The 14,009-nt window shown below is 39.2% G+C and overlaps 1 protein-coding gene across 7 annotated transcripts in view; it reads right to left on the bottom strand.

Annotated features, from left to right (window-relative positions):
• APBA2 (amyloid beta precursor protein binding family A member 2) overlaps window positions 1-14,009 on the bottom strand; it is a 2,738,723-nt gene that overhangs the window by 291,134 nt on the left and 2,433,580 nt on the right. For all 7 annotated transcript variants that reach the window (XM_044078549.1, XM_044078553.1, XM_044078554.1 and 4 more), the window contains one exon: window positions 5,791-5,970. In XM_044078549.1, the coding sequence (XP_043934484.1) occupies window positions 5,791-5,970 (180 nt within the window). The remainder of the gene's footprint in view (window positions 1-5,790; window positions 5,971-14,009) is intronic.

The following is a 14,009-nucleotide window of genomic DNA, read 5'->3' as shown; positions in this document are numbered from 1 at the left end:
ATGTCCAGTTCTTTGCAATGTCCCTGTTGTCCCATATTTTCTCCACTTTTCGATGACTGTCTTCACTGTGTTCTATGGTACATCCAATGCTGTGGAAATTTTTTCGTACCCTTCACTTGACTGATACCTTTCAATAATGAGATCCCTTTGATGCTTTGTAAGCTCTCTGCGAACCATGGCTTTTGCTGTAGCAGGCAACTGAGTAAATGTCAGGAAAATCCTTCTAGAACAGCTGAACTTTATTTGGGGTTAATCAGAGTCTCTTTAATTGATGGCAGGTGTGTACCTAAGAAGACTGAATGTTGTAATTAAATCAAAAGGTGCTTCAACAATGTATTAGTTTAAGGGTGTGCACACTTATGTAACCAGTTTATTGTATGTTTTTTTTATTTTTTTCCCATAACAGATTTGTTTTTCAATTGAATTATACATGCTATAGGTCACATTAAAGGTGGGAAAAGTTTTGAAATGATTTATTGTGGTCTCATTTTTTTTGTATTACAAAAACCTGGCATTTTAACAGGGGTGTGTAAACTTTTTATATCCACTGTACACCTTTCAAGCACATAGGTGGTGCAGGGAGGGATCTAAGATATTTTTCTACTTTTTCCATTGTGAACACAGCCAACACTTAATGGAGGAATAATATGAGGGCTCTCAATGTAAAATTAAGCCTGAAATACTTTGGCAAAGACTGTCCCGACTGTGACGACCATGCCAACTTTCTTGGCCGGTGGAAGGCTGAGGTCAAAGCTGCAGTATCACCGATGTACTATAAGTAACCTTTATCTTGCCTACACATATACACTGCTGGTGTACAACCTCCACAGATCTTACACTCTAGTCTTTCTGTCACCCCATAGCCCCAGAAGCTATGGTAGAGCATACACAGCTGCACAAGAGTAGGATAGAGTACCTGTTTAAAGGCTGACACAAATTTGAACAGGTATTCATGATGCAGTGAGCATCGTGTTTCTGAATGCCAGTAATGCACTGAAAACCAGTTGTGATCTTCTGTTCGTGCCCTCTAAAACTTTGCACCTGGGGAGCTGCCACCTTCTCCCCACTCTAGCAATACTACCCTGTCTGTGGGTTAGCCCGATAGGATCACCTCCCCGCCTCAAACATCAGTTGCAAGGGACACACCAGCCAGCCCTGCAGCAAAGGTTGGGGCTGTTGTGTCTGCCAGTACCTGTGGCAGCTGGTAACATGTCTGTGGGGTGCTGACTGACAAATGTCCAGATGCCCACACCGGCCATCTACGGGACCCCATCCAGCAGCTTGGTTAGTCATTGCCCCACACTGGTTCATACATCTATGTTAGGACCCAGTGGTGAGGGAGCCCAAGGTGATATTTAAGCTCCTACTGGGTAGTAGTCAGCAAGGATGTCAGCTGCATAACCCCATCGTATTCCTAGCATGGTGTTACCCTCCATTTTGTGTCTACATCTCCCCTTATTTGTTTCCCATTCCTCCCAAATGCGGTTATCTACCCTCTGTTTCTCTAGAGTTTCCTTCTGCATTGTGCTCCCCCCATTGTGTCACCACTTCCTCTTTAAGTCTTGTCTGTCTTCTGTGGTTATTTGCATGCTCTTGCTACCTAGCCTAATCATTTTACATTCCTCTTATGTCCCTCTCTCCCTTTCTCTTTCTTTCTCTATGTGTGTGTGTGTGTGTGTGTGTGTGTGTGTGTGTGTGTGTGTGTGTGTGTGTATATATATATATAGTTAGATGTCCATAGCTATATATATATATATATATATATATATATATATACATATATGGACATCTAACTCCAAAAGAAAACCTAATTCCTTTCACCTTATGCTTTATTCTTTGCTTGATTTTCATTTTTAATTACTTTCCTATATTCTCTCTTCCACCTGTAAATTTGCTCAAAAAACAAAGAAAAAAACCCCAATATAATGGCTATGTAAGGCTCTCCTTCTTAGCACTTCTTTGCACATGTGATCTCACAGAACCTCTAGGAGGTGTGCACACAACTGGCATTCACTGATTTTCCTCCTTTTTTTTGTGGCCACATCACAATAAATTCACTTTTTCATACTGATTTTCCCCACTGTTAGCAGTGAGCCTGACCTGAATCCAAGGGTGCATCTTTGTAAGCGATACTAGCAATGCAAGCCTCTCTTTAGAAAAAGAAAACACATACAGCAGTACATTAAATTTGCTGATGAAAATGGCAATTTGCCACAAAAATGTACACATCAATAAAGACAATGGGAAACATCTCACAAAATCCACCACTTACAAATTAATTATGCCACCAGTTTATCTGCTGGAGTAAAGGTTTTTAATTCTGCATGGTTTTAGATGACAGGTCAAATCCACTTTCATTGCAAACAATACATTAAATTTGCTGATGAAAATGGCAATTTGCCACAAAAATGTACACATCAATAAAGACAATGGGAAACATCTCACAAAATCCACCACTTACAAATTAATTATGCCACCAGTTTATCTGCTGGAGTAAAGGTTTTTAATTCTGCATGGTTTTAGATGACAGGTCAAATCCACTTTCATTGCAAACAATACATCTGTAATCTAGAAGTCATCTTAAGTGCTGCTAGTAGTTTGGCTGTTGAAGCCATTTCATCCAAATGCTGCTTGATGTGAGGGAACAGAGACACTACAAAGCCATGGACTGCCTGAGGTTTGCTTGCATTTAGGGTAAAATATGGGGTAATGTATCTTCTCTGCAAAAAAAGTACTGAAAACAGTTGACAAGCTGTGATTAGAGTAGAAAACGTCTATAAAGTAAAGGTAAAATATATACACACCCACACATGTATATCTATACATATATGCTTCGGTGAACAGCACTTTCGGTTACGTATGTTCGGTGATTTCTGCTTCGGCAGAAAGTGCCGTCAGAGATCTGTACGGATCCCATATATATATATATATATATATATATATATATATATATATATATATATATATATATATGTAGATATATATATATACATATATATATATATATGGTTCTACCTCACTTCAACGACACGCCGGAACATCGACACGAAAACCGAGAGCCCCAGAAGATCGAAAGCTGAGAAGACCGACACGACGGGACCCAGAAGATCGACAGTGGAGAAGACCGACCCGACGGATGAAAGCACCGACACCGAGGATGCCGACATGGGGAAAGGCTGTGTAAGTATGCGGTAGTGACGGACGTTAGGGTGCGAGTAAGGTAAGTGTGGATATTGACGGTCTGTGGGGATAGGGGTGGGTTAAGTGAGTTAGGGTTAGGGAGCGGGTCAGGTAAGTGTGCGGTAGTGATTGTGTTTGGGTTAGGGGCGGGATAAGTGAGTTAGGGTTAGGGAGCGAGTCAGGTAAGTGTCCGGTAGTGACTGTGTTTGGGTTAGGGGTGGGATAAGTGAGTTAGGGTTAGGGAGCGGGCGAGGTAAGTGTGCGGTAGTGACGGACCTTAGGGTTAGGGTTTGGGTTAGGGTTGTAGGTAGTTGTGTATGTGAGGTTTAGTGTGGGTTTGTAGGGATTTTGGTGTGCTTGTGTTGCGTATGTGGTTTTTGGGTGGGGAATGTGTTTTGTTTGTTGATTGTGGTGTGTGAAGTGTATGAGGTTTCGTGTTTGTGTACCGTCGGTTATTTCGTTGTCGGGCATGTGGAATTTCGTGTTTTTGTACTGTCGGTTATGTGGTTTCGGTGATTGCGTTGTCGGTGTTTTGGTGTTTCGTTTATGTGAGGTAGAACCATATATATATATATATATATATATATATATATATATATATATATATATATATATCCTATTTCCAGCCATATATCCATTAAAAGTGCATTAGCCACGTCAAGCCATGGCATACGGCAGTACACTATGCATACAACATACTATCTACAGTATTCAACAGATTTCACCCTCAGATATATATAAAATGATAGCTCAAAAGAAGACAAAAATGTAGTCTGCGCAACCTGAATGTTTAAGAACCTACTATTAAAAAGAATGCTACAGATAAGCTGATACCATTTTGAATAAAAGAAAATGCAGAAGCCAGTCTAACAAGGAAATTGCTCAGCATTCCAATACCTCTGGCATATAAGTAATAAAGTCCTGACTATGCCCAAGTTTGATTAGCAGCTCAGGCACTTATTGGAATTGGTATGGGGAAGGAGAGGAATGGTGTAGCTTAGCTTGATCACTTTTCTTCATGTGAAGGGACAAAAAGCATGTGTCCCAGATAGGATCTCATGACAGCGTTTACAGTGAAGTTAGTGATCCCACAGCAGTGCTCTTCGCAAGGGGGGCGTGGGCTGGGATGTTATCACATTACCTGTGGTGGTTGTGCGGATATCATACTGCTGCAGAATTCAGAAGTACTCTCTATTTTTCTCCATTTTGCGAGATGGCTGCCGATGTTTTCTCACAGTGATTCAAATTACAGAATCTGTGGTGGTTAGAGTGGAGAGCACATTCATGCAGTGGCAGCTCAAAAGAGAATTAGTATTTTATAAACTCTGTCTCATTGAAGGTAATCAAATGTAATGTCTGCAACCTTGAATTTTTCACTAAATTACTGATGGTGGTACCTCTGCATACATTACATACTTAGGTAAGGCGATAGTGAGCCATAAAGGAAGAAAATCTCAAATAGATACAAATTAGCAGCACTTTATATGCTGGTCTTTACCTTGTTGATATTCATGAGCTGATTTTTGCAAGCAGAACCACCAAAACAGAAATAGTACTCCTACACAAACCTATAACAGGTAATGTTTTACAGGTAAGGAGTACAGACAGTTAATACATAGTAGATAGCTGTGACAAGGCCTCTATGCAAATTACTTCTAGTACAGATGCTTCAGCTGTCAGTCAGTTGCCTATACAACCCTCCCTGCTCTCTGCTGCAGATACCTCCACCCAATTCACTATACAGAAAGACTAGACTTGGCTATCAAAGTCCACACCTCCAGGATAAGGGCACACATCTGCAGTCCCAGAGAAAAAAGTCAGACTTAACATAAATTTCCAGTCAACCTGTATGCCTCAACTGTTCTTGATTGCCTCATATTTTTACCCTGTCCCTAATGAAATTTTTGATTTTCTCATGAATCATTGAGGATCACAGTCATTCAGTAATGCCAGAGTTTCACACTTCTTTTCAGAAAATGCCTTTTGATGCAAAACACCTTTTTCTATTAGCTTTTACGCATGTGTTTTGTAAGTGAAACAGAGTGATACTAAAAAAAAATGCTCTTGTTTTGGGGCTGTTGTCTGCCTATCAGTTCTAGCATTGTTCCTGATTTGTCAGTAAGGAAACTGAGACCTTTGTGTATACCTGCATCTTATTTTACTATGAATAAAATTGTCTTAAATTATATTTCAGAACCATCAATTAATATACTGTCTCCAGACTCAATACTTTTGGTTAGCATGACTTACATAAACAAATAAAGGCAAACCTATCTATAGGAAAAGCATGGATCACTGAAAAAGAAAGGAAAAAAAAACAATAATACAAAACTGCTCACTTTATGCATACAGGAGGATTCATATGGTAATGCTTGCCTCTGTCAGGCATCTTTCCCATGTCACCTTACTTCAGGCGAAAGATGCATTCTGTATACATGTCTCAGCAAGGCAGAATGTTTTTGTAATTAATGAGGAATTACACTGATATAGTACAAAGATTACAATAAACTTCTACAGACCACGAATACATAGAAATTATTATTTTTTTTTTATTTTAGTGAATTAGTAATAATTATTCCATTACAGAAACGTTTCAAACATATACATCACCTCTTTGCAGTTCTCAGAGTTGGAGAAATGGATGAGGTCATCATTGTACATCTCCTGTGTATTTATTATGTCACTGTATTCCTTCTGACTCAGGTCCTCAGGATTAATTCCATTGGCCCTTAGAAATTCCTGGTAGGCAACACTGAATGCCTGACCAATCGACTGTGCAATAAGTTGTGCCTGGAAGGGAAGAATAATATATTTTACAAAAGGACTATAACAAGAATGTCTGCGCCAAAAACCTGTCTATATATATATATATATATATATATATATATATATATATATATATATATATATATTTATTTATTTATTTAGGAAAACAGCTTGGATTAACAGTGCATGCATTATCATGTTAATACAATATTGACAAATGTACAATTTTTTGTTGTGACTAACAGACTAAAAATGGGAAACACTATTATAAATTATTTATAACTTATTGTTTGTTGGTAAAGTTCTGGTTATATAACACCCTGTTTTACTATTCTGTCATGCAGGCATCCAAGCTGTTTTCCTAAATATATATATATATATATATATATATATATATATATATATATGTATATATATATATATATATATATATATATATATATATATAAGATAGGTTTTGAAATGTTAAACCTAAAATTGAGTTTATAACAAAAATATTCACTTTATGTAAATGTTGAAATTTCTGTATTGAATTATGTCTTTTCATTTTTGTAACATTGTGACAAACCAACTGCAAATATCATGGAGCTTAACTGGAAATGTTTAATTAGCTGTATGAACTATGACCTTTTGTAACATGTGAAAATGTAACTTGCAATTATTTTGGAGCTTTTCTCCCTGGGCCTCCACTGAAAACAAGCTCTTCTTGGACCAGTGGACTACCCCAGTCATCAAACTTAAATAAAAAAATAAACAAATAAAATCTAACTATAACAATATTACAGTAGTTTTATTACTGCCTCATTGATTACCTTATCAATGCCTGAAGCTCAACTAGGAATTACAAGATATGAAAACAGAATAGAAAGTTAACTTTTCTTCCTCTTTGTTGACCTCAAGCCCCAGAGGTCCATCTACTGGTCGCCCTCTTATCTGTTCTTTAAGTTAGGCAACAACAGGATGTCACTTCCTCCAAATAGCCTTTATGGTCTTCTACTGCCCACTCCCAACCTTTAAGCCCTGCCTGCAAATACACAATCCCCCAGATTCACTATCCTTCCAAGCAGGACTAGCTTAGTCCTGCACAGAAGTGGCCATTTCGGAGTAGGATGGCAGTGTGCCATACATATTAATGAAAAAGCACTGCCTGAGCTCCTAATCTTACATGGAGCATGTAAGAGTGCAGGGATCATGTCTGAGAGCAGAGCTCTCAGAATATACATGCCCCTGCAACGAAGAACAGCAGACAAGTCAGAAAAGAATAAGCGAGTCCGCTCATAGGTGTACGCATACCCCCTGCAACATCTCCCCACGTGTACAAGAGCAATAGTTAAAACAACAAATATAAAGATTTATTTATTTATTTATTTTTTATGAAACAGATTAAATTTAACTGTAGGTGTATGGGTTTGCCCATTGCTTAGCTATGGTTAGTGCAGCCTAAATGGCAGAAAAGAGTAAAAAGCAAGATATATGCAAATGAAGCAGTACAGCAATAGTGTAGTGTAGCGGGCAGAGCATTCACCTAATGAGCAGTCATTCCCGGTTCGAGTCCCACTGCAGTACAGTCCATTTTCCATGTCAAATCACTTTATGACCAATATTTTTAATTGCATAACCTACTAAATAACAAATATTTGTGAACTGGAGTACTGCATTAAATGCATATGTGAGGTGTCAGTGTCATCACGTTGCAAAGTCCACAGATAATACATGTGCTCCATACAGTATATGTACACAGGAATCAGGGGTACAGATATAAGGTAAAATGTGTAATGAATGATAACTCTATACAGCTTCGAAATCCTCCGCATTCCCAAGAACCATTAGACATTACTGTCTCAGTTACTGCAATGGTAAGCAGGAGTAAGCACTAGTAAGCAAGTGTAAGCACAATTAAGCAGTAGTAAGCAGGAGTAAACATATGTAAGCACTAGTAAGCCCGTTTGCGTGGGAGTAAGCAATGCATACACAGGCTAAGCAATATTGAAGCTAACTATCTGTAAGCATATTTAACCAGAAGTTAGACTTTCTTACCCTGGCACAAACCCACGCAAACCCGCTTACAAGTGTTTAAAAGTGCCTTAATGACTCTGTATCCAACAGCCGCTGTTCTGCCCAGCAACAAAATAAACAGCCTTTGCAGGTCTTGAACCCAGGACCCTATACACTATAGTCACAGTAGTTAACCACTAAGCCATCACAGCAGTACATAAGATTGAGGTATCACCAAACAAATCCTCACTATAGGAAAATCAAACTGAACATGCGAAAGGAATCTGTATACAGTCATATGTTCTATAACCTACTACATAACATAAATATGTGAACTGGAGTACTGAAGTAAGCCCAGATGCAAGGTTTAGTTGTAAGGAGTGGAAGTCCCCTATTAAACACAAGTACCCCATACAGTGTATGTACACATGAATCATGGATACCAGACATATATATAACATGTAATGAATACTAAATCAATGCCAAATAGCAAATATAATGCAAAGTAAATATTAAGCAACACTACGCATTGCACAGGCCAGCTTAGTAGGTGTAAGAAATGTGTAGGCCAGCTAACTCAATATGCCCAGTGGTATACCCCTTTAAACAATGCAAACCTTAGGTAAGCAAGTTTGCCTATAGCTTAGCCTTTACAAAATTGTCCAATCACGGCAAACTGTGGGAAATCAGCCCTATCTAAACCCAACAGACGAAAATACATCTCATAACTGGTTGTAGCTTCCCTTGCAGGCACCACGTCTGCAGGACTCCTTGTCAAAGACCATGAGCAGAGACTGCTGCAGGGCCAGTACCAGGGTTCCCAATATAAAGGGGAATCCTGGAACCGTCTTGCCCGTGACCTCACCAGTGCCACTGGCATACCCCGAACTGGTGAGCAGGTCAGGCATCACTATGCTGACCTGAAGCAGTGAAAGGGGGATCCCTTGGATCAGCGGATCAAAGAGGCAAGGAGGACAGGGCAAGTCCCAGTAGTGTGTAAGTATCACTCCACTACCTGTTTAATAATTGCCATTTCATGTATATTATGGATAGGTATGGCTAAATATTTCTCTTATGTCCTTCACAGTGGCAAGTGAGCGGACTGTGAACCAGGAGGCCCATGGCTGTCACTTGGAGAGGTTGCAATGTGAGGCAGGTTAGTAATACTCTTGCATGTATTGTCATAGGAAATAAATCTAACTGTATTAGTAAGTCAACTGCCTGTATAAAACCTGTATTGTTTAAGGCAAGTACTGCATACACCAGAGAATATGGATGGAAGAGTCTCATATAGGTTGTATGTTAATAAAAGCATAATAGCCTGACAATGAAGGTCTAACTGCTGTACTGCATGTGTTTACTCTGGTATCATATGGTAATGTAGATTTGCAATCACTTAATAGTACTGTTGTATGAATCACTATTACCCACACTGTGAAACATAAATTAAAAATGTGTAGGAATGTTTATATATGACTGGTGTAATCCCCACAGGTCAGCTAGTACAACTGGGAGAGACATAGACAGAAAACAGTGAAAAAATGGACAACAGAATCCAAATAGCACACACAACTGAGACGTGAACTGTTGTATTTTTAGTACACACAGCCATGGTTCAAATCCTGGGAGTGGTAGTAATCTGCATACAGAATCATTCCCCACAACTGTACAGATATGTCTAGAATGTCCAGTAAATTGACCCATGTCTACTGCCTGTCACTGTGTCCCCCTGGGAAATCAGTGGGATGATCCCAGATGTATCAGCTGCAAATAAGAAATACAACTGATTTGTAACACATCTATAAGAACAAACCTGTCACTTTAGCAACTCGCCAAACTGTTATGAGAGTAATAAGCCAACTATGTCCCATCTACACCCCCCCATGTTGTCAAGCTGTGACCACAGTGTGTACAGTAACAGACTGAGATGTAAGGGCATAATAAACTAACTGCTGTACTGGTACTTTGTGTGGCAACAGTCAGGTAGTGCTAACAAACATTGCGCCCACAGGTCCGTCAGATATGAACACTGTGCCCAGAAATAAAAGAGTGATACCCTGTACTTGTACTGTTTATTTTGATATTGTATGGCATTGTTAGTGTTGCAGTTGCTCTGAATAATAAGGCATTGCTCATCACTGTCACCCGCACTCTGCTACATAATATAACTGTCTAGGACATCCTGTATAAGAGTGATGTAATACAATGTCAGAATGTAGAACCACAGGAGAATTATATACAGAAATCAGATAAGAGATATACAGAAATATCCATACAGCACACACAACTGTGATGGACAGTGTTTTAGTATTAGCAGACACAGTCATGGTCTGAATCCTGGGAGTGGAAGTAGGCTGCATACACTATCATACCCCACAACTGTACAGATATGTCTAGAATGTCCAGTATATTGGCCCATATATGCTGCCTGTCAGCCTGTCCCCCTGGGAAATCAGTGGAGTGATCCCAAATGTTTAGGCAGCAGACAGGAAATACAATTGATTGTCACACATCTATAAAAACAAACCTGTCACACTAGCAACTCCCAAAAATGTTATGAGAGTTTTAGGCCAAGTATGTCCCATCTACACCCCCATGTTGTCAAGCTTGTGACCAGAGTGTGTACAGTAACAGAGTGAGATGTAAGTGCATAATACTAATGTGAAATCTGGTACTTTGTGTGGCAACATACATGTAGTGCTAACAAACATTGCTCTCACAGGTCCATCAGATACGAACACTGTGCCTAGAAATAAAAGCTTGATACTCTGTACTGGTACTGTTTACTCTAGTACTGTATGGCATTGTGAGTGCTGCAGTTGCTCTGAATACTAAGGTATCACTGATCACTGTCACCCACACTGTGCTACATAATATAACTGTCTAGGAAATCCTGTATAAGAGTGTTGCAAGTCACTAAAGATTGAAGAGGGCAATAGTCTACATATGCCCCGGTTCTCTTGCATGTAGTCAAAACATGGCCAGAGTCTGTGCAAAAAGAGATGGACAGGTATGTGCATAACATCAACCTGAAATCTGGGAGTATGTGTAGAAACAGTTAGTTAGTGTCAACAAACAATTCCTCTACAGGTATACCAAGTAAGAGGTGTATACTGCAGGTATAACCAGTCCATGTAGATAGTTGTCGACAGCCATATCACTGTCCAAACTAAGGCAATAGGGTAGTGTAGTAATACTTGTAAGGTACAGATAACAGCACTGACTAGGAAAGTAATGCAAACTACAGGAATATACTAGTTGTTAATTGACATCTTCCCCCCCCCCACACCATATCTCCAACAATACACTAAATACCCACCTCAATCGGTATGTGATGACTCCACTGTAATGTTGGGACATATGTCCTATTGTTTGATAATTATTTAAATCTGTTTCTATGCATGTACTATGCTGAAATATTCAAACATTGGTGGCATGGTGCCATCAATGTACCTGCATGCTGTTATTACCACTTTGTGGTCCCATATATGCATGTGTTCTGTTTGCTAAACAACTGTTTCATATCTGGTGTCTGGGCTAATGGGAATATCTATGTATGCTGTCATACCTAATCCTGGAATGTGTTGACTATTAATAACCCACATATGTTGATAAACCATAAACACCATAGCATGTATGGGAGTGCGGGTCCCAGCGGGCCCACCTATTCCACCTCAGCTGACTGTGGCACGGGGCACCAGCACATCTGGGGCCCAACCTAGGACCTCCTCATCTATTGGTCCTGTACCAGCTTTGGGTGGAACCGCCTCAGGAGATGGGGCTTGCCCCCCCCTGGGTGCGGGTGCTGAGAGGAACCTGCCACCCGTCGCCAGGTCCAGGTTCTGGTGCGTAGAGAGCTGTCCATTGCCACTGGTGCTTCTGCATCTACACCTTTACCCAATCAAGAAGTGAACCAGAACCATCACAGATCCAATGCTGCTGGTGCTATACGGAAATATGGCACCACTGACTTGGCTAATTTTTTACCTTTTCCAGTCAGAAAAAACACTTTCCAGCGGGATCGTTCAAGGAGCTGGGATCGAAGAAAACGCAAGTTCTCAGGAGAGAACCAACAACAAAGAAGACGTCAGAGACTTTGACACATTTATTTTTTAATTTATCTCGGCACACCTTAACTTCATCTGATGCCAGTCTTTTGGACAGAGGACTTAATTTTGTGCCTTCACAAGGTAGCTCTTTATATGATATATTAACAGATTTAAGAATGTTTGGGCGAACTATTGCACTCAAGCTATATTTCCATGATAGGGGATTGGAGAAGACTAATTCTTCATATGATTCTATCCTTTGTAAACTTAAGAGCACCTTTACACCTCCATTACCCCCACATGTAGATTGTTTTGTTAAACTTTGTGAACGCAGCTTTTATGATTATTTTTATAATGGTAAAAGAAAATGTTCTTATTTCAACATGAATAGAGAGGAGAGTTGTCCCTTAACGAAATTATCTAGTGAATCATCCCTTACTATTAGACCAGCTGATAAGGGAGGGGGAATTGTTTTATTAGACACTGATGAATATGATATATTGATGCAGGGAATGCTTAATGATAATAATACCTATTCAGGAATTGATAGTCATACACTTAAACTAATATATAAGGAGATTAATGAGTCATTATATGACATGTTGATGTGTCAACAAATCTCCAAAGAGACTTATGACTACTTCTACTGCGAACATCCGCAGATTCCGGTTATTAAGGGTCTGCCTAAGATGCATAAAGGTATTCATCCTCCTCCCCTACGACCCATTGTCTCAGGTGATAGATGGGCAACTGAAAACATTTCTATTTTTCTTGAGAAGACTCTCAAACCACTTCTACAGGAAGTGCCTACTGTATTGAAAGATACCTATCAGCTATTGGACTTCTTTGATGCTCTAGATATCGAATTTTGTAAAGGTACGCACCTTATGGTGACTTTAGATGTCCAAAATCTTTTTACATCCATCCCGAATGATGAGGGCATCCAGGCTATACGAGAACTGCTACATAGTTTTCCAAGTATTAGCCGTAACAAAGAGATTCTTATCTGTCAACTGCTGGAATTGGTATTGTCCTATAATGTATTTTCATTTAAAGGACTGTTATATTTACAAAAGTGGGGTGTGGCCATGGGCACACCCTGCACTAATACATATGCAAACCTGGTGGTTTACCATTGGGAAAAAGAGTTTCTTTTTACCCATGAATTGTTCACTAAGGTGCTAGTCTATAAGAGATTTGTAGATGATGTCCTGGTCATTTGGGATGGAACTATAGATGAGTTTAGTTCTTTCTTATGTTATTTAGAAAGTACTACTAATTTTCTGAGGTTCACTATGGAAACATCTTATGAAAAAGTTAACTTTTTGGATGTAACTCTATCTATTAAAAATGGTAAGATGTTTTCTACTCTCCATAGAAAATCATGTTGGAAGAATGCTATCCTCACTTATGACAGTATGCATCCCCGGCATGTTTTCCGAGGAATAGTCAAAAGCCAATTTATAAGACTCTCTAGAATTTGCAGAGATGACTCTAGTTTATTACACGAATTTGATGAAATGGAAAGATTATTCATTGAGAGAGGCTATGACAATAGATCGGTTCAAACCATTAAGATGCAACTACTAGGTAAAGAACCAGTTTCCATCACATCTAATATCTCTCATGTACATGTTAATACACATGCACATTATCCACCATCTGCAGATAGGTTACGCTTTATAACAACTTATACTAATGACAGTATGGCTATTAGAATCATTATTAGTAGCAACTGGAATGTATTGACCGTTGATAATCAGACAGCCAGCATAGTGGGCCCTACTCCTAGTTTTGCATATAGGAATAATAAGAATTTGAGGAGGCTGCTATGCTCGGACTTAAGAAATGATAATGAACTAACTACTAGCACTTTGCATAATTTGGGAACTTTTCCCTGTAAACGATGCAATTTTTGCAGTCATATCACTGTCCAACAAGATTTCATCCATCCAGTATTACATTACTCTTTCAAACCGAGGTTTCATGCTACGTGTGATACGTCAGGCTTGATATATC

The sequence above is a fragment of the Protopterus annectens genome, chromosome 7.part1 (genome assembly GCF_019279795.1).
Source record: "Protopterus annectens isolate FY-2018-M chromosome 7.part1, PAN1.0, whole genome shotgun sequence".
NCBI classification, from domain to species: domain Eukaryota; kingdom Metazoa; phylum Chordata; order Ceratodontiformes; family Protopteridae; genus Protopterus; species Protopterus annectens.
The sequence above is the reverse complement of the archived record's forward strand: the minus strand, read 5'-3'. Positions and strand labels throughout refer to the sequence as shown.